Source organism: Neovison vison, chromosome 13 (genome assembly GCF_020171115.1).
Source record: "Neovison vison isolate M4711 chromosome 13, ASM_NN_V1, whole genome shotgun sequence".
Classification (NCBI taxonomy): Eukaryota; Metazoa; Chordata; class Mammalia; order Carnivora; family Mustelidae; genus Neogale; species Neogale vison.
Window position 1 is genome coordinate 72,828,620 of NC_058103.1, and position 24,972 is coordinate 72,853,591.

The 24,972-nt window shown below is 55.5% G+C and overlaps 3 protein-coding genes across 8 annotated transcripts; 2 read left to right on the plus strand and 1 right to left on the minus strand.

The window, feature by feature from the left end:
- The first annotated feature begins 4,294 nt into the window (after positions 1 to 4,294).
- On the plus strand, positions 4,295 to 11,390 carry JPH4 (junctophilin 4). Its single transcript, XM_044229854.1, has 5 exons — positions 4,295 to 4,673; positions 5,452 to 6,223; positions 9,292 to 9,410; positions 9,728 to 10,260; positions 11,185 to 11,390. The coding sequence occupies exons 1-5, from the start codon at positions 4,295 to 4,297 to the stop codon at positions 11,266 to 11,268; spliced, it is 1,887 nt and encodes a 628-aa protein (XP_044085789.1). The 3' UTR covers positions 11,269 to 11,390.
- Positions 11,391 to 11,458: 68 nt separating this feature from the next.
- AP1G2 (adaptor related protein complex 1 subunit gamma 2) lies at positions 11,459 to 21,570 on the plus strand. 3 transcript variants are annotated; one of them, XM_044230345.1, is made up of 22 exons: positions 11,459 to 13,207; positions 13,620 to 13,824; positions 14,253 to 14,377; positions 14,517 to 14,658; positions 14,770 to 14,866; positions 15,041 to 15,117; positions 15,235 to 15,330; positions 15,722 to 15,802; positions 16,105 to 16,203; positions 16,377 to 16,432; positions 16,603 to 16,716; positions 16,911 to 17,051; positions 17,136 to 17,190; positions 17,277 to 17,399; positions 18,107 to 18,196; positions 18,283 to 18,410; positions 18,648 to 18,752; positions 19,097 to 19,214; positions 19,269 to 19,431; positions 20,697 to 20,860; positions 21,075 to 21,173; positions 21,268 to 21,570. In XM_044230345.1, the coding sequence occupies exons 2-22, from the start codon at positions 13,621 to 13,623 to the stop codon at positions 21,367 to 21,369; spliced, it is 2,379 nt and encodes a 792-aa protein (XP_044086280.1). In that variant the 5' UTR covers positions 11,459 to 13,207; position 13,620; the 3' UTR covers positions 21,370 to 21,570. The 3 variants fall into 3 exon arrangements, with proteins under 3 accessions (XP_044086280.1, XP_044086281.1, XP_044086282.1); XM_044230346.1 differs by having other exon boundaries at positions 19,296 to 19,431; XM_044230347.1 differs by lacking the exons at positions 11,459 to 13,207; positions 13,620 to 13,824; positions 14,253 to 14,377; positions 14,517 to 14,658; positions 15,041 to 15,117 and having other exon boundaries at positions 14,775 to 14,866; positions 19,296 to 19,431.
- Positions 21,571 to 21,918: 348 nt separating this feature from the next.
- Positions 21,919 to 24,972, minus strand: THTPA (thiamine triphosphatase). Of its 4 annotated transcripts, none has more exons than XM_044232205.1 (2): positions 23,689 to 24,633; positions 21,919 to 22,613 (listed from the first exon to the last, which is right to left on the minus strand). In XM_044232205.1, exons 1-2 carry the CDS (start codon positions 24,263 to 24,265, stop codon positions 22,468 to 22,470), a joined length of 723 nt encoding a protein of 240 aa, XP_044088140.1. In that variant the 5' UTR covers positions 24,266 to 24,633; the 3' UTR covers positions 21,919 to 22,467. The 4 variants fall into 4 exon arrangements, with proteins under 4 accessions (XP_044088140.1, XP_044088137.1, XP_044088138.1 ...); XM_044232202.1 differs by lacking the exon at positions 21,919 to 22,613 and adding an exon at positions 24,648 to 24,972 and having other exon boundaries at positions 22,629 to 24,240; XM_044232203.1 differs by lacking the exon at positions 21,919 to 22,613 and having other exon boundaries at positions 22,629 to 24,240; positions 24,353 to 24,633.

Here is a 24,972-nt window from a genome sequence, read left to right on the forward strand (position 1 = left end):
GCTGTGCCGGAATGGCTCAACAGATCATAATGTGCCCAAACAGTGGAATATTATGCAGCCATTAAAAATTTCAGGCTGGGGGCGCCTGAGTGGATCAGTTTGTTAAGCAACTGTCTTCACTCAGGTCCTGGAGTCTGGGTATCAAGTCCCGCATCGGGTTCCCAGCCCCACGCAGAGACTGCTTCTCCTTCTGACCTTCTCCCCTCTCGTGCTCTCTCTCATTGTCTCTCTCTCAAACAAAATCTTGAAAAAAAAAAAGTATGGGCTGTTTCAGTGTCATGGAAAAATGCCTACAGTCTTATGCAAAGCAAGTTAGTAGGATATAAAATTGCGTATGCTGTATTTAACTAATTATGTGAAATAAACAATGCATAGAAGGAAAACTACATGAAAATATTCTAACATGCTACTTGTACAGTGAGACTAGGGGTGATTTCTATTCTTGATATTGTCCTTTATTTTCTTAGTTCAGTAATAAGCATGTTTTATAACTAGGCCCCCAAATTGCCTTTGTTGAAGTGTACCAACTTGGGAGTCTGAGCTATATTCAACTCTAAGGACTCCGATATATTAGCTGTGCAACATTGAGCAAATTAACATCTGGGTCCCAGATTCCTCACCTATAATAAGCTGGCATAATGCCAGCTTATTATTCAAGCCTCCATTTACCGGGTATTTACCATGTGTTGGGTACTATGCCCAGAGGGTCCTCCCCTATATATAATCCTGAACACTATTCATACATGATTATTTCAATCCTCACAGTAAGCTTTGGAGTCTTCCCCTCTTAGAGCTGTGCATACTGCAGCTCAGGAAAGTTAGAGAATGTGCTCAGATTTACCCAGTTCAGAAGCAGTACAGTCGGGATGGAGAGAGGTCTGTCCATCTGTGAAAGCCCAGATCTCGGCCTCCAGCCTTGGCTGCTAATGGTTACGGGTTTGTGGGAGGACTGAATGCAGTGATGTGGGCCACGTGCCTCACAGTGCCTGGCTCCGAGCAGAGCAGATCCACTCCTGCCGGTTCCCTTTTCTAGGACCGCAGCATAATGACAAATTGTGACAAAAACCAGTGCAGCCTCCAAAAGTGTCTTTGCCTTAAAAGAAGGGATTATAGGACCTGTAGGGACAGAAACAGATTGGGGCTGGAGGGCGGCCTCACCCAGGGAGGTGGCTGGAACCGTGTGCCCAAGTTCCAGGTCAGTGACTTCTTCAGCCCTACTTGCTGGTGTGCAGCCTAGAATTCAGTACAGAGTCGTTCTACCAACAAGCCGTCGCTCCCTGTCTTCCATTACCTCTCCCACCCTGTCTTCCCAAAGAACAGGGCACAGGTCTCACCAGACCTAAAGGTTGCTTTTCCTTTCTTGTCCCTCTTTCTTGGAGAAAAGGAAGGTCTGAATAGCTAAGGATAAGCAATGAGATGGAGACTGGCCTGCTCCAGAATCCCTTCTGGATTCATCATAAATGCCTCTTTCCCTAGGGAGTGAGCCCAACTTTGTTTCCATCCCTTCTCCCTACTTCTACCCCTTCAAACCGGAACTGGAACTCCCGAGTCTGAGGGAGGTTCCTAAGTATGTGGAATTCTGGGAGGAATTACAGAGCCCAGAGGTCTCAAGTCTAGTGTTCTGGGGGTGCCTGGGTGGCTCAGGTGGTTGGGCATCTGCCTTTGGCTCAGGTCATGATTCCAGGGTCCTGGGATGGAACCCATGCTCAGTGGAAAGTCTGCTTCTCCCTCTGGCCCTGTTCTGCTCTCTTGCTCATTCTCTCTCAAATAAATAAAATCTTAAAAAAAAAAAATTCTGGTGTCCTAGCTTTGCCATCTCTGCTGTATGACTCTAGTGACTTTCCCTTCTGGGCCTCAGTTCTTTTTGTAAAATGGAGTGGATCAGACTGCACAAAAATGAAAGCAATTAAGTACATCTATTTACCCCATTGTATATAACTGGACAGGGTCTTCCCTCCTAAATGCTTAGGAGTGGGATAGATGCATCATCTCAGCAAGTAAGCTGAGGGGCAGGGAAGACAGTATGTGCCTACTTCTGTCTGTAAACAATAAAGCCTAGGGTGTGCTGCCCCTCTCATGAGTAGTTGGAGGGTGCTAGGCTAAAGAGGGCTTTGCCACAATAAGGGTCTGCCCCAACATGTCTATGTGTCTTAGCCTCTAGGTTTGCAAAAGGCTCCAAAGTCCCAGAGTCTTCATGGCACTACCAAGCATGACCCCCTATTCTCCATTCAGAAACAATAAACCCCTTATGCCACCCCTTCCCCTTCAGAGGGACAACCCAGGGAGAAATAGTTGGTGGGGGTTCTAGATAAGCATTATTGGGGCCAGGCTTCCTGCAGGGCCCCATTTCGAGGTTCCTCAGAAAGCGCAAGTAAGGGAGGCTTCTGATCTCCCTGCAGTGGTTACTTAGGGAGGACAGTGGACTTGGTGGACAGGTGCCCAAAGGCTTCCTGGCTTTAGTCCAAGCAGCTGGCAGGTTCATCCTTCTCCCTGGAGCCCCACGAACACCACTTCCGGCCGTCCTGCCTCTGTTTGGGCTCTTCCTGCCTGGATTTCTATGCCCATGCCAGCCCTTCCCTATGCAGTGATTTCTCCCTCCCTTACAACCCTTATTCACTCCCACTCTATCTACTTCTTTCCCCCTCCCCTCCTCCCCTGCTTCTCTCCTCCTTGCCAACCCTCAGAAGCCCCAGAATGGGTCTCCCCCCTCCCTCCTTCTCCAGCGGCATCTCCCCCTCCTTAGCTCTCACCCCTGCACCTCTTTCTTTGTATTCCTCTCGCCCTTTCCCGGCCTCGCCTGCATCTCTCCTCCCCCGCCAGGCTTCGGCCTCCCCCAGCCTCCCCATCTTCAGCTCAGTCTCCACCCTCTCGCTCTGCTCCCCTCCCCTCCCCTCTCCCCCCCCACCCTCGGTCTCACCCCACTCCCCGCCGGCATACCAGGATTTCTTTCCACCCTGGGGTCTCTGTGCTTCTCATTCTCCCCTTTACCTGCCTCCTCCCTCACCTCAGATTTAGCTGGCACCCATCTTTTCCAGCCTGGGAACCCCCCCCCCAACTGCTAACATCGCCACTGTATCTTCTTCCTCTCCTCCTCTCCCCACCCTCTCCTCTTCTCTCTTCTCCCTGCCCCTTTAAATCTTCCTGGCCCAGCCTCCCCCGTGATGCTGGGATGGAGCAAACATTGATTTGTGCTGGGATGGAATCGGAATTTTGATTTTTTTTTCCTCTCCCAACCATAAGAAGGAAAAAAATAATAAAACACCCCCTTTCATAGCCCCCTCTCCCTTCCCATCCAGTTCCCAGCTCCTCATCCTTATCTCCATCCAAGGCAGATTTTTTTCCCCTCCACTATTCTCATTCCCCCCCACCCCTGCCACTACCTCGCCCCCCACCCCCACCGCCTGCTCCTCCAGCTGGGGAGAGAGGGGACTCGCGGCTCTCCCACCTTCGCTCCCTGGGTAGGAGCAGTCTCTCCGGAAGGGGAGGGGGCTTTGGCTTGTCGGGACGAGGTGGGAGTGGAGGTACCCGGCCATGGATGCTGTGCCTGGGAGGCAGCCTGAGCCCCAGCCCACATGGTGAGTAACCTGCCCCCTCCCTTCCGCCTGTCTGCCCATCCCCACCCTCGCCTTTTTCCTGCAGAGCCTCCTCCATCCCCATCCTTTTCCCCACCAAACCCACTGCCCACCTTGCTCCGATACCCCCCTTACATTTTCAACCCCCACCCCCTTGCCCGGGAAGCCAAAGAACCGGGCAGACAGGTCCAGACAGCAGCCAGAGGAACGGGTGGCCTACGACTCTGCCCAGCCCCCTCTCAGGACCACCCCCACCCCGTGCTCCCCCACCTCGCGCCAGCAACTGCCATCCACACTCGACACTTTGGGGTTCTATGCTGGAGAAGCGGGACTACTGCTTGGGGTTGGGGACCCAAGTCCTGGGAGGGGCCCTCCACAAAGACGGAGGGGTGGGGGAGCCCCCATGCCTACAAAGCTTAGGAGCTGCTGGAAGACGCTGCCGAAGGGTGGGGGGTTGGGGGGCGGTGCTGATGCCCCAGAGCCACTGGGCCAGGGAGCGGCGGGCAAAGAGGAGGGGCATCGCTCGCCACTTCCCCCCTCTTTCTCCGCAGCCACTCAGGATGAGGGTCCGGCCCTGCCAGCCCGCGCTGGGGCCCCCCCGCCCGGCCCCGGTCTAACTGCCCCCGCCCCCAGGCCTCGCCCGGCTTGCAGGCCCCCAGCCGGCTCTCCAGCCCCAGGATGCGCTGAGCCGCCGGGGGGCTGAGGCCGCGCCAACTACATGCATGTCCCCCGGGGGCAAGTTCGACTTTGACGACGGGGGCTGCTACGTGGGGGGCTGGGAGGCGGGGCGGGCACATGGCTACGGCGTGTGCACGGGGCCCGGCGCCCAGGGCGAGTACAGCGGCTGCTGGGCGCACGGCTTCGAGTCACTGGGCGTCTTCACGGGGCCCGGCGGACACAGCTACCAGGGCCACTGGCAGCAGGGCAAGCGCGAAGGGCTGGGCGTGGAGCGCAAGAGCCGCTGGACGTACCGCGGCGAGTGGCTGGGCGGGCTGAAGGGGCGCAGCGGCGTGTGGGAGAGCGTGTCGGGCCTGCGCTACGCCGGGCTCTGGAAGGACGGCTTCCAGGACGGCTACGGCACCGAGACCTACTCCGACGGAGGTGCGGGGCCCGGCCCACAACTGTCTGTCTGCCTGCTCGTCCGCGTGCGCCTCCCCGTCCGCCTGTCCCGCGTCCGCCTTCCCCGCCATCTGCCCCCTGCCCGGCTGTTCTGTACGCCTTCCCCCACCCCTATGCGCCCCCTACGCCCATCTTGCCGCCCTCTCCTCCCACCGCCCACGCCTTCCTCCGCGGTCTGGCCCCTGCCCGCTTCTCCCTCTCCCCGGTCTGCAGTCGGCCTGCCCTCATCCCCTCCCTGTCTGCCTGTGCCCTTACAACCTCCGTCTACCTGACGCTCACCACCACCCCCCATCTACTTGTCCGTTCCACTCCTCCTGTCTGCCCCACACCACCCCTCTCCCCCCACCCGCCTGTCCCTAACACCTTTGCTCCGCTGTCCCCTCACATTTCCTCAGTCAGCTTGCCCCTCATCGCCCTGATTGTCACATGACTATCTTAAACACCCCGTCAGCCTGTCCCTCACACCCTCTGGACTATCTGTCCTTTACACACCCCAGCCTGCCTGTCCCTCCCCCTTTCCCTTGTCTACCTGCACGCCCCAAACCCACAGATCTCCGGCTATCTGTAGGCCTTCACTCCGCCCTTCCACACCTTCTGACCCAACCTGGCCCGTCTCCCGGCTCCTAGTGCTCTTCCTCAACCTCCACGCTAACTGCCCCACCTCTCCCTCCCGACACGTAGGCCTCCAGGGGTGCTTGGGGCCGAGGGTGCAGGAAGCAGCGGGTCCTGACCCTTTCTCCCCGTCCTACCCCGCCCGCAGGCACCTACCAGGGCCAGTGGCAGGCCGGGAAGCGCCACGGCTACGGGGTGCGCCAGAGTGTGCCCTACCATCAGGCGGCGCTGCTGCGCTCTCCCCGCCGGACCTCCCTGGACTCTGGCCACAGCGACCCCCCGACACCGCCCCCGCCCCTGCCCCTGCCGGGCGACGAGGGAGGCAGCCCGGCCTCGGGCTCCCGGGGAGGCTTCGTGCTGGCCGGGCCGGGGGACGCTGACGGCGCGTCCTCTCGAAAGCGCACCCCCGCGGCCGGCGGGTTCTTCCGCCGCTCGCTACTGCTCAGCGGGCTCCGGGCGGGCGGGCGCCGCAGCTCCTTGGGCAGCAAGCGGGGCTCCCTGCGCAGCGAGGTGAGCAGCGAGGTGGGCAGCACAGGACCCCCGGGCTCCGAGGCCAGCGGGCCCCCGGCCCCAGTCCCGCCCGCCCTCATCGAGGGCTCTGCCACCGAGGTGTATGCGGGCGAATGGCGCGCCGACCGGCGCAGCGGCTTCGGCGTGAGCCAGCGCTCCAATGGGCTGCGCTATGAGGGCGAGTGGCTGGGCAACCGGCGGCACGGCTACGGACGCACCACCCGCCCGGACGGCTCCCGCGAGGAGGGCAAGTACAAGCGCAACCGGCTGGTGCACGGGGGGCGTGTGCGCAGCCTCCTGCCTCTGGCCCTTCGCCGGGGCAAAGTCAAGGAGAAGGTGGACAGGGCTGTCGAAGGCGCCCGTCGAGCCGTGAGTGCTGCCCGCCAGCGCCAGGAGATCGCCGCTGCCAGGTGGGCATCCGCTGCAGAGGCCAAAGCTGGGCTAAGTGGAGAAGGTACCCTGGGGACAGCTGGTGGGGGGGGGGCGTAGGTAGTGCCTACAGGAGGACCACGACCAAAGGCCTTGGGGCCTGGTAGGGGAGAGCAGACCCGAGGCCGAGCAGTTGTAGCCCTGGGTATTTGGAGTGTTTATATCTGAGGCTACAGGTGGATGTGGGTGTAACTGTGGGTGGCTGGGTATTTGAGGGAAGCCGTGTTAGACTATAAGTGTGTCTTAGTGTCTTTTGTGGGGATGTGTGTCATTGTTGTGTGTGGGAGTAGCAAGGAGCGATGGCTTGTATAGGCTCAGAAACCTGTCCCCAGTATTCCTCTTGCAGCTGGGAGCAGCAACCCTGGGCAGAGAGACAGGGAATGTGCGTTCCTAGCCACCTCCCTGCCTGCCCATGGACTGATGTTATCTCAGCCTCCGGCCTTGGGTAGATTTAATTTGTACAGCTGACCTATCCACCTGAGAGGAGAGCCTCTCAGCTTTGCCTCCTCTGCCTCCCTTTACCCAACTAAATGATAAAGGTTTGAGGGGAGGAGGCTCACCAGTAAATGAAATTTTCTCTCCGTAAATCAGATTACATGTCCATGCATTTATCTTATTATCTAAAGCAGCACTGTGGAGTAGGAATATAATAGAAGCCGAATATGTAATTTTTAATCTAATAGCCATGTGAAAAAATAAAAAGATAAATTATTTTAATTATTACATTTTTTAAAACTAAGCTCTAGGCCCAACATGGGGCTGGAACTCAAGCAACCCTGGGATCAAGAGTCCCACATTTCGCTGAGTGAGCCAGCCAGGTGCCCCATAAATAGTAATATCTTTATTTAAACCAAGTATATATCCAAAACTTGTATATCCAAAATTTGATCTTTTTAACCTATAATCAACATAAAATTACTAATGAGAGAATTTACATTCTCCTCTTTTTTCTAAGTCTTTGAAATCTAGTATACTTCATATTTATAGCACATCATTTCAGATCACACTAGCCACATTTTAAGTGCTGGATTAGATAGCACAAATCTAAAAGCCAAAAACCCATCTGTAATGAGGTTCTCAGACCTCTGATTTATACAATTCATACATGTGAATTTTTGTATGTTGCATTTCCTTTAAAAAGGAGGGTTCAGTGGAAGCATTTTGTTTAAATTTGGAACTGCTTCACAGGATCAGAGGCCAAGATACATCCAGATATGCTTCAGAGAGTTTGTATAAGGGTTGACCAAGGTGTCCGTGTAGGAATGTGTCATACCCAAAGTAGATGCCTGAGCCAGAGATATCTATCTGTAACTATATCTTGGTGTCTGTCTAGGTGGTTAGTGTCATACCCAAAGTAGATGCCTGAGCCAGAGGTGTCTATCTGTAGCTACATCTTGGTGTCTAGGTGGTTAGAGTCTGGGCCTTAAGCCAGGGAAGAGGGAGGGCAGGGCACCAGGGAGCACTTTATTCTAGATGAGGAACAGGCAGGGGCAGGAAAAACTGATCTCAGTAGCTGAAAGATCAGTCAGTGGGAGGAGGCAGGTTGGTCTCCCCAGCAACAGGCCTGGCAAACCTGATTGGTTGCCAGCTGCCATGGAAACAGCAGAGCCTCAGCAGCAGGTGCCCCTGCCAGGTAGCCTGAACCTGGCCTGATGACTGGGTCTTCTGACTAGGACTTGCTCATCTACACCCTCCAAACCCCAAAACACAGCCGCTTGTCAGTGTTGCAGTTTTTGGCTGCCGACAGAACTCCATGTAACCCAAGACTTTGATCATCATCCTCCGCCCTAAACCCTGAGACCAGTTTAGTTTCAGGGCAAGGCTAGTCATATACAGTCTGGCAGCGCAAAGGGAGAAGAACAGGGTCATCTGAGGTCCCTGCAAACAGGCTCTAAAAGCCCTTCACCGATCAGGTTTGAGGGGAGGTGGCTGACCATATCTCCCAAGGTACATAAAGAGGGGGTAGGCTTAAGACTACAGTGAACACCACCACCCTTCTCCTTCCCCCGGTACCCAGACTGCCTTCCTAACCCAGATAAAACAAGCCTGGGGCCAGGAGTGGGGTCTTGATCCATTTAAGCCCGAGTGTAACTGATTACCTTTACCTCTGCCTCTTTGTGCGTCACCTTCAGTCAGTATGACAGAACTCACTGAATGACCATGGGACATCTACCATTAACAGCAGAGGGTGAAACAGAAGGGAAACTGAGGAAACATCTGACATTAGAGGGAGAACTGGGAAACCACTGTGGGAAAAGGACCGAGAATGCTTCAAGGCTGCCTGTACCCAGGGAGCAGGGCACAATGGGAGGGACATGTGGAAGGGAAGGAAGCTAAGATTTTCCTTGGAAGAAATAACCACAACGGTGAGAAACTCACAGTGCCTTGGATAGGGAGTAGAAAGAGCAGAAAGGCGGGACTCAGGCTTACCCCAAATCCAGAGCTCAGAAAGGATGCGATGGTCCAGGGAGGCAGGGGCAGTGACCTAGGGGTGAGAATAGTGTGGCAACAGAAGAGGCTAAAGGAAAACAGCCTGTTAATCTGTCATGTCAGGTGCAGAGAAGGGGCAGGGTTACATTAGGAGGGTTAGCAGTGATGATGGGGAAGGAGGCAAAGCTCCAGGCACAGGGAGCCAGTGGCCCAGAACAAGGGAGGCCAGGGAGGGGAAAGCTGCTGGGAAGACCCAAGCAGGTGCGACTATAGAGAGGTGTGCTAAGAGCGTGAGGTCTCATCTGTGTCTGGGAAGGAGTGGAGGGCAGCCGGTGGCTGCGGCTGGAGGAAGGGAAGTGTTACTACAGGACATTATAGTGGCAGGTGTGAGAGGAGCAGGGAAGTGTGATGAGAGCAGGCACAGCCCAGATCTATGGGTGGAAAGCAGAGGCCTGCTGCCCTGCCAGGCCAGGGAGGGGAGCAGCAGGCAGTGTGTGAGCAAGACTAAGTACTCCAGAGGTGAGCTCCCATCCAGAGGACATGATGTGGTGGGGACGTGGACCAGGGGGCTGGAGCATCTGAGCAGGTCTGGTAAGTTCCTGTCCCTGGACCCCGGCAGGGCGGCAGATGCCCTTCTAAAGGCAGTGGCAGCCAGCAGTGTCGCCGAGAAGGCTGTGGAGGCAGCTCGAATGGCCAAACTGATAGCCCAGGACCTGCAACCTATGTTAGAGGCCCCAGGTGAGATGTGGGTGGCCCGGGGAGCTGGAGGGGCTCAGGGGCAGGGAAAGGGGAGGAAGTCCCTGCAGAGGACTGGGGATGGAAAAATCCAAGGTATGAGGATCCAAGGGGATGAGGGTGGGGGGCCAGACCCAGTTGTTTGGGGCAGTGGCACTGGGAATTTATAAAATAGGGTAATGAAGACTCGGGATCTGGGGCCTGGGGTCTGGCTATGAAAGGCTGTAAGCCTGGGAGGTGTCCAGGCAGCGGACTAAAGCTCTAGCTTTTGCTGCCCAAGGCCATTAGGCCCCTCTGATTCTTAGCTATCCCTGCCGCAGGCCGCAGACCCAGGCAGGACTCAGAAGGCTCCGACACAGAACCCTTGGATGAGGACAGCCCTGGGGTATACGAAAATGGACTGACCCCCTCAGAGGGCTCCCCTGAACTGCCCAGCAGTCCTGCCTCCTCCCGCCAACCCTGGCGACCCCCTGCACGCCGGAGCCCACTGCCTCCTGGAGGGGACCGGGGTCCCTTCTCCAGCCCCAAGGCTTGGCCTGAGGAGTGGGGGGGCCCCGGTGAACAGTCAGAGGAACTAGCTGGCTATGAGGCCGAGGACGAGGCTGGGATGCAGGGGCCCGGGCCCAGAGACGGTTCCCCACTTCTTGGAGGCTGCAGCGACAGCTCCGGAAGTCTTCGAGAGGAGGAAGGGGAAGACGAAGAGCCCTTGCCCCAGCTGAGAGCCCCAGGGGGCTCGGAGCCTGATCCCATGGCCATGCCGGTCCTGAGGGACCCAGCCTCGAGGGGTCCCGAGGCCAGGTGCCTGATGGAAGAGCTTGAGGAGCCTGCTGCAACCGAGAGGCCCGCCCAGCCGGTGAGCTGCCCTCCGTTCCCACTTTGTGGTCCCTTTTCTCCTCAAAGCCTTGCCTCTCATCATTTCTAGACCTCTCTGATCCCTTCAGGGGCTCTAATTTGGACTCAGCTTCCTTTCTTCCTGCACACTCTTGGACCATATCCCACAAAAAAAAAAAAAAAAAAAAATAGGGAACTTGTGAGCTGCAAGCAACCTTGGAGACCTTCATCTCCAGCTCCCTCATTTGACAGATGAGGGAACTGAGGCCCAGAGCATTTAAAGTAATTTGCCCAAGGTTACCAATAAGGAACGGGAGAGCCAAAACATCTTTCACTGTTCTCCTTCCATATAATTTCCAGCTCTTGGTTTCCTACTCCACCCCCACCCCCACCTCCACACTTTGTCTCTTTGGTGCCCAGAAATAAAAAAGGAAAAGCTTGTTCCCTCCCTACCCTGACTCTCCCTCCCTCTGCTGGGAAGAAGGGAAATGGGAAAGGAGGCAGAAAACTGGGAGGGGTGGAGTTTTCCCAGAACCCTGTACTCTGATTGGACTCCAGGCCTTCTCCTGTTTCCTAGCAACCACATCCTCACCCCTTCATCCCTCTCTGCTTTACTGCAGTACCGACTGCTGCTGCCAACGTCTGCTACTAAGGCCAGGCACCTTCTGCCTGGGCCACGTGACATGCTAGTGGGAGGGGAGTGGAGGGAGGGGGAGAAAGGGCTGTTCCTGACTTGAGGGAGCCAGAGGGAAGGAGGGGCCCTGCCTGGGAGAAGAGAGGTGTTTTTACAATCCGAAAAAGGTTGGAGATGCCCCTGCTCTGACCTTTGAGGAGAGGTGCCTGGGACCCTTCAGCTTTGCCATCTCTGCCAGGGCAGGAAGGTGGGACCTGTCGCTGGATATGGTCCTCAGGGACTGAGACTGTCTTTCCCCCCCTGTCTCTCTAGGGAGCTGCCAACCCCCTGGTGGTGGGAGCCGTGGCCCTCCTGGACCTCAGCCTGGCGTTCCTGTTCTCCCAGCTCCTCACCTGAGGCTCCTGCCCAGCCTAGTTCTGGCTTCGGTTGCTGCCTCTTCACTTCTTTGACCTGCCTTTTTCTCTTTTCCTCCTCCTGGTTGTTTTTATCTCCTATCTTTCTTTCTCTTCTTCCTTCCCTTTCTTTTCTCTCCCCCTTTGGTTTGTCTTTGGCTTTTTCTTTCCAGCTTTCCTTTCCGATTCTCTCATTTATTCTGAATCTGTCTCTGTCTTCCTCACTCCCTCCCCCATCCCACCCCACCTCTCTCTCTAGATTGTTTACATATGAAGGGCTTTTCTTGCTCAGAGTCGCTCTCTTCTCTGAGACACACAAATCTAAGTCAGACCATTGCCCCGTGTCTTCCCTGCCTTTTCTTTAGACCTGAACTTCAATGAGGGTGGGGGTTTGGTGTCCCCAGGAATCTCCTGGAAGCTGAGTGGAAAGGAAGAAGAAAATGGAGAAGGGATGACTGTATACTGGGCAAGGCACTGGCTGAGCTGCTGTGGCTCCCTGACCCAAGGGGCCTGGTGTCCCTGCGAGGCCTAGTGAAGGAGCTGGAGAAGGTATAGCCTCCATCTCTGACCTTGGAGGAGCCTATCTCACCTCCAAGCGCTGAGCTAGGTTCTTGCCTAACTTTATCCTTCCCTGAAGGAGATAAGGGAGACAAAAAGTAGAATGACTCCCTAAGATCTCCCTCTTCTTTTCCTCAACCGCCAGCCCCTCATCCAACCCCCACCCCCACCCCCCGCCCCGGGTGGCATGCCTTGTCAAGAGCAATGTGTAAAGGAAAGAAATCGTCCAATGCAGTCACGTCTACCCACTGACCTCTCCCATCCCCTCTCTCCCCCTAAAAGTTTATTTGGTTGGTCTGGACTCACTTGTGGCCTTTGATTAGATTTCTAAGGGGCCTGAAGAAGATATTTCTGCCGCAGAGGGTTAGAGGCACTTGAGCTAGGACCCAACTCCCCAACTCTGGCAGTTGTGGAGAGGGGGTGAGAGGGGCGTTTTGGGGGAACACAACCAGCCTAGATAACAGGAACTCAGAGAGCGGCAGAAGCTGTAACAAGTTTAGTAGTCTCTAAGTGGGTTATATCCCTTCCCCCGTCACATCCGAATCTTGTGAAATGGGAAAACAACAGAAAGAGGGATCAAAGGAAGCCAATCTCTCACACACTTTCCAGGCAGGGCAGAGGTGGGAGTCAAAGCAGGGTGAGAGGTGGGTGGAGAGCCCTGTTTGAGGTTGTGGCTGATCCCTGTTAATAGCTTTCCTCTGGGGGCAGGAAGCCCTAGGAAGAGGGGGACCCCTCTGTAGGGTCCCCAGGGGATCTTTCCTCCCTCCCCTGCATGAGGCAGACAAGAGCTGCCTGCCAATCCCCTCCCTCAAGGAATGGCCTTGCCTGGGAATGCCCATCACACATACCCTCTTCTTTTTTTCTAGTCAAACTCTGTTTACTCCTTGGCCTGCCTCCCTCCCTCCCCTCTAAACCTTTACTTCTGATTTCTATTTCATGGAATTTGGGATTGAAGTTAAACTACAACAGTGCCGCCAACACCAAGTCTTGCAGGAAAAAAAAAATACAAAGAAATTTAACAAAAAAAAATATATTAATAAAAAAGTTCAAAAAAGGGGGGGGAATTGTCATCTCCTTTGGGGTGCGATGGCTTCAAACCCAAGGTCTCCTGAGGCTCTTCGGGTGGTGAGAATGTACAAAGAGGCCTCTGGGAGAATCCCAAGTCTGCTATGCAGTCTTGCCGCCCGAAGAGCTCCTTGCCCTCAACTCCAAAGCCTGAGGCCTGAGGTCAGAGGATTCTAGACGACTCAGCCGGGCAGCCCAGGAGGGGGGCGGGGTCCCGTGAAGGGGGCGGGAAGAGGGAAGGACCAGGCGAAGGACCAACCCCCGTCGGGCCCCGTACCAGGAAGCGCTGGGGGTAGAGGAGCTGAGTTGAGACCAGCCAGGTGAGGCTGTTGGTGGGGCTGGCGTCCTGGTGTGAAGCGGAGGCCGCCTGAGGTGTGACCTGGGGGGGAATCCCGCGGAAGAGGTAGCGCAGGGCCCCGGAAGGAAAGCAATGGACAAGCTAGGGATGGGAAACCAGGTGGGGCCGGAGGATGGTGGGGTGTTGGGGAATAGGCGGGGTTCTGGCGCATGCTCCGTCTGAACGGGCGCTAGGTGGGGCGGGGACGCATGCGTAGTGGGGCTCTCTTCCCGCGGTGAGGAGGGGGTGGAATTCGGTAAACCCACGTGGGGCAAGGTAGCTGCGGGTCCCGGTCCTTCAGGATCTTGGTACAGGGCGAGTCTGGGCTGGAAGGCCAGGCACTCCCAGCCCGAGAGGTTCAAAATCCTCTTCATTAACGGGCTCTGCCCCTTCAGGATGGTGGTGCCTTCGTCGAAGCTTCAAGATCTAATCGAGGAAATTCGTGGGGCCAAGACCCAAGCCCAGGAGCGGGAGGTGATCCAGAAGGAGTGCGCCCACATCCGCGCCTCCTTCCGCGATGGGGACCCTCTGCACAGGCACCGCCAGCTGGCCAAACTGCTCTACGTCCACATGTTGGGCTACCCCGCCCACTTTGGACAGGTACCGGGCAGGGACGCCTCCATTCTGAGTTTGATGAGGAAGGCTGAGGGGCAGGGTTTTAGACACCCTCACCTACCTGTGCCCTGATTTTTTTTTTTTTCTACAAAGTTTCTGGGCCCTTCCTTCTCCCAGCATGCACCGCTAAACTCCTTCCATTATAACCCCTGTAGGTCATAAGCCGGACTGAACCTTTCATTCTCTGGCCAGCCCCATTCAAGCCACCTCCTTTTCTTTCCCATCCTCCTCGACTCCTGGTTCCTTGAAACTACCCACTAACTTTGAATTTCTTAAGCTTTTTCCTTGGTTGAAGGAGGATGATGGGAAATGGTGCTACAATAAATTAATCTGGGGGTAAAGAAGATAGAGAAGGGATGTTAGTGCCTCGAATTTCACCCCTGCCCCTTCCTGGTCTGCCCCCTTCCCTGTAGATGGAGTGCCTGAAACTGATCGCCTCCCCCAGATTCACAGACAAGAGGGTGGGCTACCTGGGGGCCATGCTTCTGCTGGATGAGAGGCAGGATGCCCACCTGCTCATTACCAACAGCATCAAGAAGTGAGAGGGTTCTGGGAAGCACTTGGAATCAGGGAGCTGGGAGAGTGGGGAACTGGGAAATCCCAGGGGGCTGCCTGATGCCGGTACTGGGAAGGATGGATTTCTCCGACCTTGACTGACCACCCTCCCGACTCTGCAGTGACCTGAGCCAGGGGATTCAGGCAGTACAAGGCCTGGCCCTGTGCACTCTGAGCACTGTGGGCTCTGCTGAGATGTGCCGGGACCTGGCCACTGAGGTGGAGAAACTGCTCCTGCAGCCAGGACCCTATGTGCGCAAGAAGGTGAGATGGCAGGACTCTAGGCACAGGAAACTGTTCTATTTGCCTCATGTTAAAGGTGGGAGGTCCATCCTGGCACCCCCTGCCCCTTTCTGAGCCCCTTGATCTCTGCAGGCTGTTCTGACCGCCGTGCACATTATCCGGAAGGTCCCTGAGCTCTCCAACATCTTCCTCCCACCCTGTGCCCAACTGCTTCATGAACGTCACCACGGTAAGGCCATGGGGTTCCCCATCCCCTGCCTTACTTCTGGGTGTGGACAGAAGTGAAAAAATGGGACGGGAACACCAGCCGTCAGGGGCAGGGTAGCATGTGCACATGAACACACACACGCAGTAGACTCTCCTGTGCCCCTGGCCCACCATTCACTACCCCCCTCAACACCAGGCGTCCTGCTGGGCACCATCACGCTGATCACGGAGCTCTGTGAACGAAGCCCTGCAGCCCTCAAGCACTTTCGAAAGGTGGGCTGGTGGAAGGGGCGCCCCTGGGCCAGGAAAAGAGGGGCCATGGGGTTGGAATGGGGCTGAAGGTTGAGAGGATTAGGCAGAATGCCCAGTAAGGCTGTGCCTTCCCTCCAGGTGGTGCCCCAGCTGGTGCAGATCCTCTGGACTCTGGTGACGACGGGATACTCCACAGAGCACAGTATATCTGGAGTCAGTGACCCCTTTCTGCAGGTGGGCTGACCCTGTCCTGCTGTGTCCCTGGAGTAAAGGGCTTAGCAGTAAGCCTGTGGCTAGTGGCCATCTCCCGAACACTCTGGATTGCACAGGATTGCACAGGTCATCCCAAGACCAGTCTGGGAAGTGGGGGATGCCTAAAGATCAGAAATCCAGTTTGGTAACAACAACAACAAAATGCCCATCTCCAAGTCCCCTGGCTTCGTGTGCCTCTGATCTCCCAGGACCCAAGGGGCCTGGGCAGGGGAAGGAGAAGGGGGAGGGGCAGGGAAGATCTAGGAAACCAGCCAGGCCCTTCACAATACTTTGTTCAGTGCTGGATTCTTCTCTTCAGCCTGACTCTTTACCCTTTGAACCCCTCCATCTTTTGATCTTTAACCCATCTCAGGTCCAGATACTTCGTCTGCTTCGGATCCTGGGCCGGAACCATGAAGAAAGCAGTGAGACCATGAATGACTTGCTGGCCCAGGTGGGGGTCTGGAGAGTGAGCATTGCTTAGGGGTGTGGCTCTGAGATCGTACTGGCCCCGGGCATCCTTCACGTGATCGTCCACCCCCATGGTAGCCATATAATCATGTTGCCATTTCCCTGCAGACTATGATTTCTGTGAGGATGGGGACACGGTCTGTCTCAGAGTAGTAGCCCCCAGCACATCGTGGGGGTTCGGGGAACTTTGTTAGAGGATGAAGGGATGACATGCTGTGTACCTTCCAGAGACCTGAGGAGAGGACAGAGCCCCTTCTAGTTGCATTTTCCCTCTCATCTACTCAGGTGGCCACTAACACAGATACCAGCCGAAATGCGGGCAACGCAGTCCTATTTGAGACAGTGCTGACCATCATGGACATCCGCTCTGTAGCCGGCCTCCGGGTATCACCCCATATGCCTCTCCCACTGCGGCCCCACCCACCAACCCCAGCCAGGCAGACAGGTCCTAGTCACTGGTTTCTCCTCCCCACCCACGATCCTGTGCCCTACTGCCCACGCTCCTTCACGAGCACGTTGTTCGTTCCCTGACTGGCCTCAACCTTTGCCTCCCATAGGTCCTGGCTGTCAACATTCTTGGCCGCTTTCTGCTCAACAGTGACAAGAACATTAGGTAATCATCCCGGGTGTCTGCCCAGCCTGTGCCACGGAGCCCCTGGCCCTCGGCCCTCCTCCTTCCATTGCCTCCTGATTTATGTGCCTCTTATTCCAGGACTCAGGGGAGGATGGGGCAGGGAGGGGGCTGAGGAGCATGGTGTGATGGGTCCTCTCCCACTCTGGCAGGTATGTGGCGCTGACATCATTGCTGCGTGTGGTGCAGTCTGACCACAGTGCTGTGCAGCGGCACCGGCCCACTGTGGTGGAGTGTCTGCGGGAGCCTGATGCCTCCCTTAGCCGGTGAGTAGGACAGAGCAACAAGAGGGCAGGGCAGAAGGCCCAGCCCCTGGTAGCCAAGACCTGGACCCAGAGCCACTGGTCAGAGCCACTGAAGTAGAGGGATTAAGGAGATAGGTGCCTGGGGAAGGGAGGGCCTGAGGCATAGCTCAGGGTGACTTGGCTACCCTGTATCAACAACCTCTTTCTCCTGTCAGGCGGGCCCTGGAACTGAGTCTGGCTCTGGTGAATAGCTCCAACGTGCGAGCCATGACGCAAGAGCTGCAGAGCTTTCTGGAATCCTGCCCCCCTGATCTGCGGGCCGACTGTGCCTCAGGCATCCTGCTGGCAGCAGAGAGGTGAGGTGATAGGTGCCCAGGAGGCAGAGATGATAGAATCTGGAGAGGGTCAATACGAGGGCTGAAGAGGCCTATGTCCCCTAGGTTTGCCCCAACCAAGCGGTGGCATATAGATACCATCCTGCGTGTGCTGACAATGGTGAGGCAGGGACTGATCTAAGAGAGCTGGGAGGGAGTGGGCAGGGTTCACTGCCCTGAACCCTGGGCCTCATTCACCCCCTCCAGGCAGGCACCCATGTACGGGATGATGCAGTGGCCAACCTGACCCAGCTGATTGGGGGTGCCCAGGAGCTACATGCCTACTCCGTGCGCCGCCTCTACAGTGCCCTGGCAGAGGACATATCCCAAGTACTGTTCCCACCACCAGACCCAGGGCTGCCCGAGCCTCCCAGCCCTTCCTGAGCCACCAGCTCCCTACAGCTGATGCCCAGCTGCTTTTCCCTGGAGGTCATAGCCACCTACTCAGCAGAGACATCCAAGGACAGAGCCCTGTTTTTAGTTAGAACACCTGAACTTCTGTCCTGGCTCTGCAGCCGTAGATGACTGATTTAAGTCTCCTTAACGCTCTGTGTACTCAACTCTCTACCCTGCCTACCTCTCAGAGCTGTGTTGAGGATCAAATGAGATGGAGCTCGTTCTGTGTGCATCAGGTTTCCACTGCCTTGAATGCTGAGTGGATTAACAGAAGCCAGCCTCTATCTATCTCCCATGTCCATATTATTCAAGTAGTGTGGGCAGAAACCACATATCCCTTCCTCAGAGCAAGGACCCTCTTGCTTGGCTCTTGCTGAGCTCCTTTTTGTGAGGCCATGTAGTTCTGATGCTTGGCCACCAGAGGGCAGAAGACACCCCACCCACCCACCCCCAAGAGCCAAGACAGAGCTGGGTTGCTCCTGAGAGTGGACAAACTCTTACATAACTGTTTCCATGCGAGACATTTCCCTTCCCCACCTCTCCAAACCCCACAATCTCTGCACTGCATAAGGGCATGTCACCGTGGTGGGAATGGGGAGGGGACCCAGAACCTGGCTTAGCATCGTTCTTCTCCCACGCAGCAACCACTGGTGCAAGTGGCAGCCTGGTGCATTGGAGAATATGGGGACCTCCTGCTGGAGGGGAGCTGTGAGGAAACCGAGCCCCTTCAGGTGAGGCCAATATCAGGGGTACACTGAGGAGGGCCTCGGCAGGAGAGACATGGTGCCCCACAGTTACGGCCTGTGTCCCTGCAAAGGTGGAGGAAGAGGAGGTGTTGGCACTGTTGGAGAAGGTGCTGCAGTCCCATATGTCCCTGCCAGCCACCAGAGGCTATGCGCTGACAGCCCTCATGAAGCTCAGCACCCGGCTCCGTGGGGACAACAAGTAAGAAAGGGTCCTGGCCCCTCTTCTTGGTGCCTCCAGTAATAGATGTCCCTTCACCATGCCCAGCAGTTTCAGAGTTTCTCTCCAGGCACACACCCCATGTCCCCCAGTCCATAGGTTCTTCCTTGTGAGCCAGGTATTGCGGGGGTCCCCCTGCTGTGTGGGGCCTTTCCCTTCCATGTCCAATCCTGGAGTTGGGGGGCAGGGCCGCCCACCCACACACACCCTGTGGCCCAGCCGCATCCGCCAGGTGGTGTCTGTCTACGGGAGCTGCCTGGATGTGGAGCTGCAGCAGCGGGCTGTCGAGTACAACGCACTCTTCCAGAAGTATGACTACATGAGGTGCGACTGTCACTGTGCCGCAGCGTAGGACCCAACCCCTGCCCTCTCCCCACGCCACTTCTCGCGGTACTCCTTTCTGGGTACAAGGGTTTTGTCGTCCCCTGTGGTCTTCCTCCTCCATAGTCAGAGCCTCCCACCCATAGTTCCTTGAAGCCAAGGTGGCTCCCAGCCCTCCGTGCTCATCCGAAAACCAGCGGGGCAGTATGCCAGCTTAGGACATCAGAGAGGCGCTCTGACCCACCACATGCCTGGGGCTCAGCACGGTCTTACCTGTCCTCCCACATGCTGCTTATGAAAAGCCCAGGGTCTAGCCAGAGGGACACACCTATATTCCATCCTCTCAGGGCTGCCATCCTGGAAAAGATGCCTCTTGTGGAGCGAGGTGGTACCCAGGATGAGGAAGCAAAGGAAAGCAAAGAAGCCCAGCATTCGGAAGCAGCCGTTATCCCCACAGAGCCGCAGGTGGGGGCCGGAAGCCCCTGGGGGAAGAGGACTTGGTCAGGCTTCCACACCTAGCCCTGCTCCTTCTGCCCTTTCCCGCAGACCTCCAAGCTCTTGGATCTATTAGATCTCCTGGATGGCACTTCTGGGGCTGCCCAGCCCCCACCTCCTCTGGAACCCTCCTCAGAAGGCACTTCAGTACACCTCCTTGACCTGCCCTGTGTGTCTCCAGCCCCAGGTAAGCCTCAGTAAAGGGGAGACAGGAGACGTCTTAAGAAAAGTAGGGGTATGGGGCCCCTGGGTGGCTCAGTTGGTTAAGCCTCTGCCTTTGGCTCAGGTCGTGATCCCAGGGTCCTGGGATCAAGCCCCGCATCTGGCTCTCTGCTCAGTGGGGAGCCTACTTCCACCTCCTTCTCTGCCTGACTCTCTGCCTACTTGTGATCTCTGTCAAATAAATAAATAAAATCTTAAAAAAAAAAAAAAAAAAAAGAAAAGGAGGGGTGGGGATGGGCTGCTTCTCCTTTTTTGCCAAGGACTGAAGTCCACATGTCCTCCTCCGTGCTGTGAACCTCTCATCCCTTCCCCATCTTGATAGATAAAAGGCTTCATTAGCTCATGCCAGTTCCCTCCTGGATACCCCTAGCCCGTGAGGCCCAGCTGCCTCCCAGTCCGTCTCCTATACTTCCCACTCCCAGCTCCATGGCCCTCTTAGCTCCTCAGACTCTCTTACCTGAAGCCCTTGGTAAACTTGTGCTCCTTTCACATGGAATGATTTTTTTTTTTTTTTTTTACTTTGAGAGAGAGACCTAGAGAGTACCAGTGGGCTGAGGGGCAGAGGGAGAAGCAGACTCCCTGCTGAGGGCTCAATGCAGGACTCGATCCCGGGACCCTGGGATCATGACCTGAGCTAAAGGCTTAACCAACTGAGTCAGCCAGGTGCCCCTCCATGGAATGTTCTTGCCGAGCACGTCAGATAACTGGCTCATTCTCATTCTGCAGGCCTCAGCTAAAATGTCAGATGCCTTCCCCTGACACTCTTTTTATTTATTTATTTATTTATTTATTTGAGATGGAGAGAGCATGAACAGTAGAAGGGGCAGAGGGAGAGGGAGAAGCAGACTCCCTGCTGAGCAGGGAGCCCGGTATGGGGTTTGATTCCAGGACCCTGAGATCACAACCCGAGACATAGGGTTAATTTAACTGACTCAGCCACCCAGGCGCCCTTATTTAAGTTATTCCTCCCAGTTACTCTGACATTATTTATTTTCTTCATAGCACCAAGTAGTCTGTGATTGTCTTGGTTGTTTCCTTGTTTATTGTTTTTCTCTGCCCACTAGACTATAAGTTCAGAATAAGGACTTCATCTTCTTGTCCACTTTGTACCTGGCTTCTCCAGCACTGCCTTGAACCCAATGGGCACTCACTTAATTTCTATTGAATGAATGAATGAATGAGCTTGTTATCTTCCCCATACACTGAGCTGCTGCTTTTTCCACACTCTAGCTTCCATCCCAAATCTCAAAGTGTTTGAGCGTGAAGGACTACAGCTGACTCTGTCTTTTGTTCGACCCCCTGGAACCCCGGCTTTGCTCCTAATCATGGTCACTGCTATCAACACCTCAGAGGCTGATGTCACCCACTTCGTCTGTCAGGCTGCTGTGCCCAAGGTTTGTAGAAGACCAGGATTTGAGGTGGCCTGGGCAGTCCAGGAAAAAAGGCTAAGTAGGGGAGGTGGGTGGGAGGAAGAATGAGACGGGAAGGGAATGCAGAGACAAGCACTTGGGGAATTATGGGAAGAGGGTTTGAAACTGTTGGGTGTGGAGGGGTTGCCTGAGCCCAGCTATCTGCCTTACTATGCTCTGCCCAATCTCCTGTGTTCAGAGTTTCCAGCTGCAGCTCCAGGCCCCCAGTGGAGACACAGTTCCAGCTCAGGGTGGCCTTCCCATGACCCAGCTCCTCAGAATCCTCAACCCTAAGAAGGTGAGCTCAGGAGCACCCACCCCACCCCCTGTTGATAAGGCCCTGGGACTGAAATCACAGATTCTAACCCTGGTCTCCACTCTCATATTCCTAGGCCCCCTTGAGGCTGAAGCTGCGCCTCACCTACAACCACTTTGGCCAGTCTGTGCAGGAGATCTTTGAGGTGAACAACTTGCCCGTGGAGACGTGGCAGTAACACCCTCCATGCAGTCTGAAATCCTCCTGAGACCCAACACCCCAGGGTCTCAGCCACTTGGAGCCTGTACCTGACATCGACCAGCAGGTGGCGATCTGGTCCTGCATTTGCCTCTGCAAAAACGGGGCGGGGTAGAGGGTGCTGTCCCTTCACCTCCTACAAATAATGAAAGTCCAATAAAGCCTGAGGGGGAAAGCCGTATTTGGGTACAGTTGAGATAGAACACATTTACAAATCATAGCAAGGGAAGAGTCTTCTTATCCTGGAAGTTTGTATCTTCCCTTGAGCCTTAGAAACCTGTTTCAACAAAGGGCTCTTTCTACCCTCCAATTTGGGGAGCAAATTTGCCCCTAAACTTCCACAGGAGGCACTCTACAATCTGGTCCAGAGTAGGGCACAGCAACAAAATGAAACAGAACTTCCAGATTTTTTTTTAAGATGTTATTTTTATTTGACAGAGACACAGTGAGAGAGGGAACACAAGTATGGAGAGTGGGAGAGGGAGAAGCAGGCTTCCCAATGAGTAGGGAGCCCGATGCGGGACTCGATTCCAAGACCCCAGGATCATGACCTGAGCTGAAGGCAGATACTTAACGACTGAGCCACCCAGGTGCCCCAGAACTTCCAGATTTCTAACAGGGATTCCCACCTACTTCCCCAACCTGCTGCTCTTCCCCACACCTCAAGGCAGGGAAATCCCTGCTGCCTCCCCTCATCTCTAACTCAGCTGTAAGGCAGTTTAGGAGCCGCTGGCAGAATCAATGGCATCGACCAACGGAGGGGGGGTGGCAAGGGATTTTCCTGTGCTTAACTACTGATCACGGCTAAGTGGAAATCCTATAAACACGAGCGGAAATCAATGGAGGCTGCTTAGCGGCCAGGGGAGAGGGGCGGCCCACAGATTGCATCTGACGGATGAGGGAGAAGAGGCAGCCAGGGAGGGCTCACGGAAGGCTAGCTGAAGGTAAGGTAAAGAACAGGCGGAGCTAGAGAGCGAGGAGTCAACTGTGGGAAGGAGGCCTGGGGAAGAGGCACAGGCTACCCAGGAAAGAACCCTGTTAGACCCAGAGTTCTCTTCCTTGTTGAAGAAGAGACAGCCTAGCCCAAGCTGCTGTCAGGAGATTTAGTCCCCTGTGGCTTCTCTCTGCGGCTGTATACTTCCAGCAGGTGCTGATAGTCCTGAGGCCGGAAGCGCTGGAGGTACACCATCACCTTAGGAGGTGCTGTCTCCTGTGCGGGCACACCTGCAGGCAAAAGGAGAACTGAGAGGAGAGAACCAGGCAGCTGTAAATGCTTTGATTCCGCTCCCTGCCCTAGCCAGACCTCAAAGTTGTTTCCAAGGCAGCACTGGGATTCTGTAGGCCACCTAGGAAGTTTCTGTAACCCACCAGCACACACCCTGACTGGCCTGTGCCAGTGGGGCCTACAGGGGCCACTTCGGGTAGGAGTGAAGCTGGGAAGCCAAGCATGAGCCTCTCCTCTGGCAAGGAGAAATGGTGAAGAGGTGCTCAGATGCCATGAAGACAGAGGGTGCCTCTGTATCTACTCTTTTCAGTTACTACTCCTGGCCCCCAGTCAAGATGAAAGCTCATGCAGGCAGGCTGAAGCTCCTTAGTTGATAATGAAGAACAAGGAGAGATGCACACAGAGAAACAGGGATGTAGAAAGGAGAGAAGCAGCAACAACCATGGGGTGAGATTCGCATAATATTCTAGCCTCTATGTGGTATGGAGCCACCATAAGTCAGTGTCTTATTGTTAGAGTCTGGCAGCATGCTGGGCTTATAGCAGGAAACTCAACTTAGTGTATGTTTGCTGAGAAAGCGAGAGCAGCATTCCACTGCTTGAAGGCCTCATGGAACGCACAATCCCATACTTCTATGGATGAACTGTCTACAGAAAAAGAAATCTGCCACGGCTTCTCCTGTTGTCTGTCACATAAGTACAACGTTGTTGTCTTTCTACTCAAAGCCAACGGGACAAATTAAATGGGGATCTAGGTAGCTATAAAAAGAAGAAAACAGGATTTGGGGGAAGAAAGGATGGATGGAAGGATTCAAGCAGAGGACGGATGCAAACTTGGAGCAGCCAGCGGTGTCAGAACTAAATGAGACAAGGATTGGGGGAGATTAGAGACAAGGAAGGATCCAATCCAGGTTAGACAGCTTCTGTAAAAGCAAACCGTCCTCCAAAAAATTGCCAAGACGATCCCTGTTACAGAAATAACCCCAAGACCCTCTCCTCTGGCTGATTTCAGTGGATACATCCAAAAGAGTGGTAGGGAAGGCAAGGAAAGGACAGAAGGGCACATCTCCCTCACCAAGCATGCTGCTGAGGCTGTGGATCTTCTCTAGGGCAGCTGGGACCTCAGCCTTCTCGTGTACCAGGGCCTCTACCTCACCCACAGCGTAGCCAAAGTCGGCTGTATCCAGGTCCACCGTGAGCGAAGGCTTCTCTTCTTCAGCTTGGGATAGCACCAGCTTCCAGGCACTACGCTTGGTCACAAAACTAGCTACTTCCTGCAGCCCCAGTGGGCCCAGCACAGCAGCCACACTTCCAGACTCCAGGACGTCAGCTCCCAGCACCTCACAGAGCTGAGCCACAATTGCGGGCTCAACTGTGAGTTCCATAAACTCAGTGTGAGGTCCTGAGACAACAGCTCCTCCAGGATATTTGAGCTCCCACCCACTACCCTCTCTCTGTCGCAGCCAATAGTCAGCCCGCATGAGGCTCAGCTCAGGGGTGTCATAGTAGCTGTCCCGGAAGGTGACCTGGTGCTCCAGGGTGCCCCCCAACTCCTGCAGCCGCTCCTCTGTGTCAGGGCCAGGAACGAACTTTCGCTCCACCTCAATCAATGGTTGGGCCATGCTACCTGCAATCAGTAAATCAATAAACATTTGCTGACCTCCCCAGGGTGCTCAACCTTGCAGGGTAACAATTCAGCAAACCACCCTCTACCTGGGAAGAATTTATGAGGTACACACTGTCACGGAGCTTTGTGTTGGGGCCACAGCTCTCTCTCCCTGCCTGAGAGATGGATGGCCCTGGACTGTCTCTGATGTCCTAAGGTTCTGCAACAGTGGCAGATCTCCAGGTAATCCCTTACACCTTCGGTGATGTCCTCAATCCAAAGGGCTCCCTAGAAAACTGTAGTGAGTGTCCTCCTTTCAATACTCGCCCTCTATACCTTGCTACCCCGGGTGGCCAATGGCTCACTTCCCGCAATGACCCCACCCTTCGCCGCAGCACCGGCCAGGCCAGCGGAGCCTCAGGTCTCACCTCAAAGCCCGAGGGGCTCCCACTCGCTGGACCTGGAGATGGGCGAGGGGAGCCCACGCCAAGCCCGCGAGGAATGCCGGGAGCAGTCCCTGGTCTCGGACCTGGGGCCGGATCTCTGTGCACCTAGCCGGTCCCAGCACGAACGGCCATATTAGGCCCGATGTGGCGATGCCGAGGACAGGCCGGGCGAGAGACCTGCTACGTGATAGGGGGTCCACGACCTCCGCGCAGGACCGGGAACGCAGAAGTACCCCCGTGCTCTGCTCCTCCTGCCCGACCCCTCCCGGCTCCCGGGGGTCTCCCGGTCTCAGGCCTCAGGCTGAGC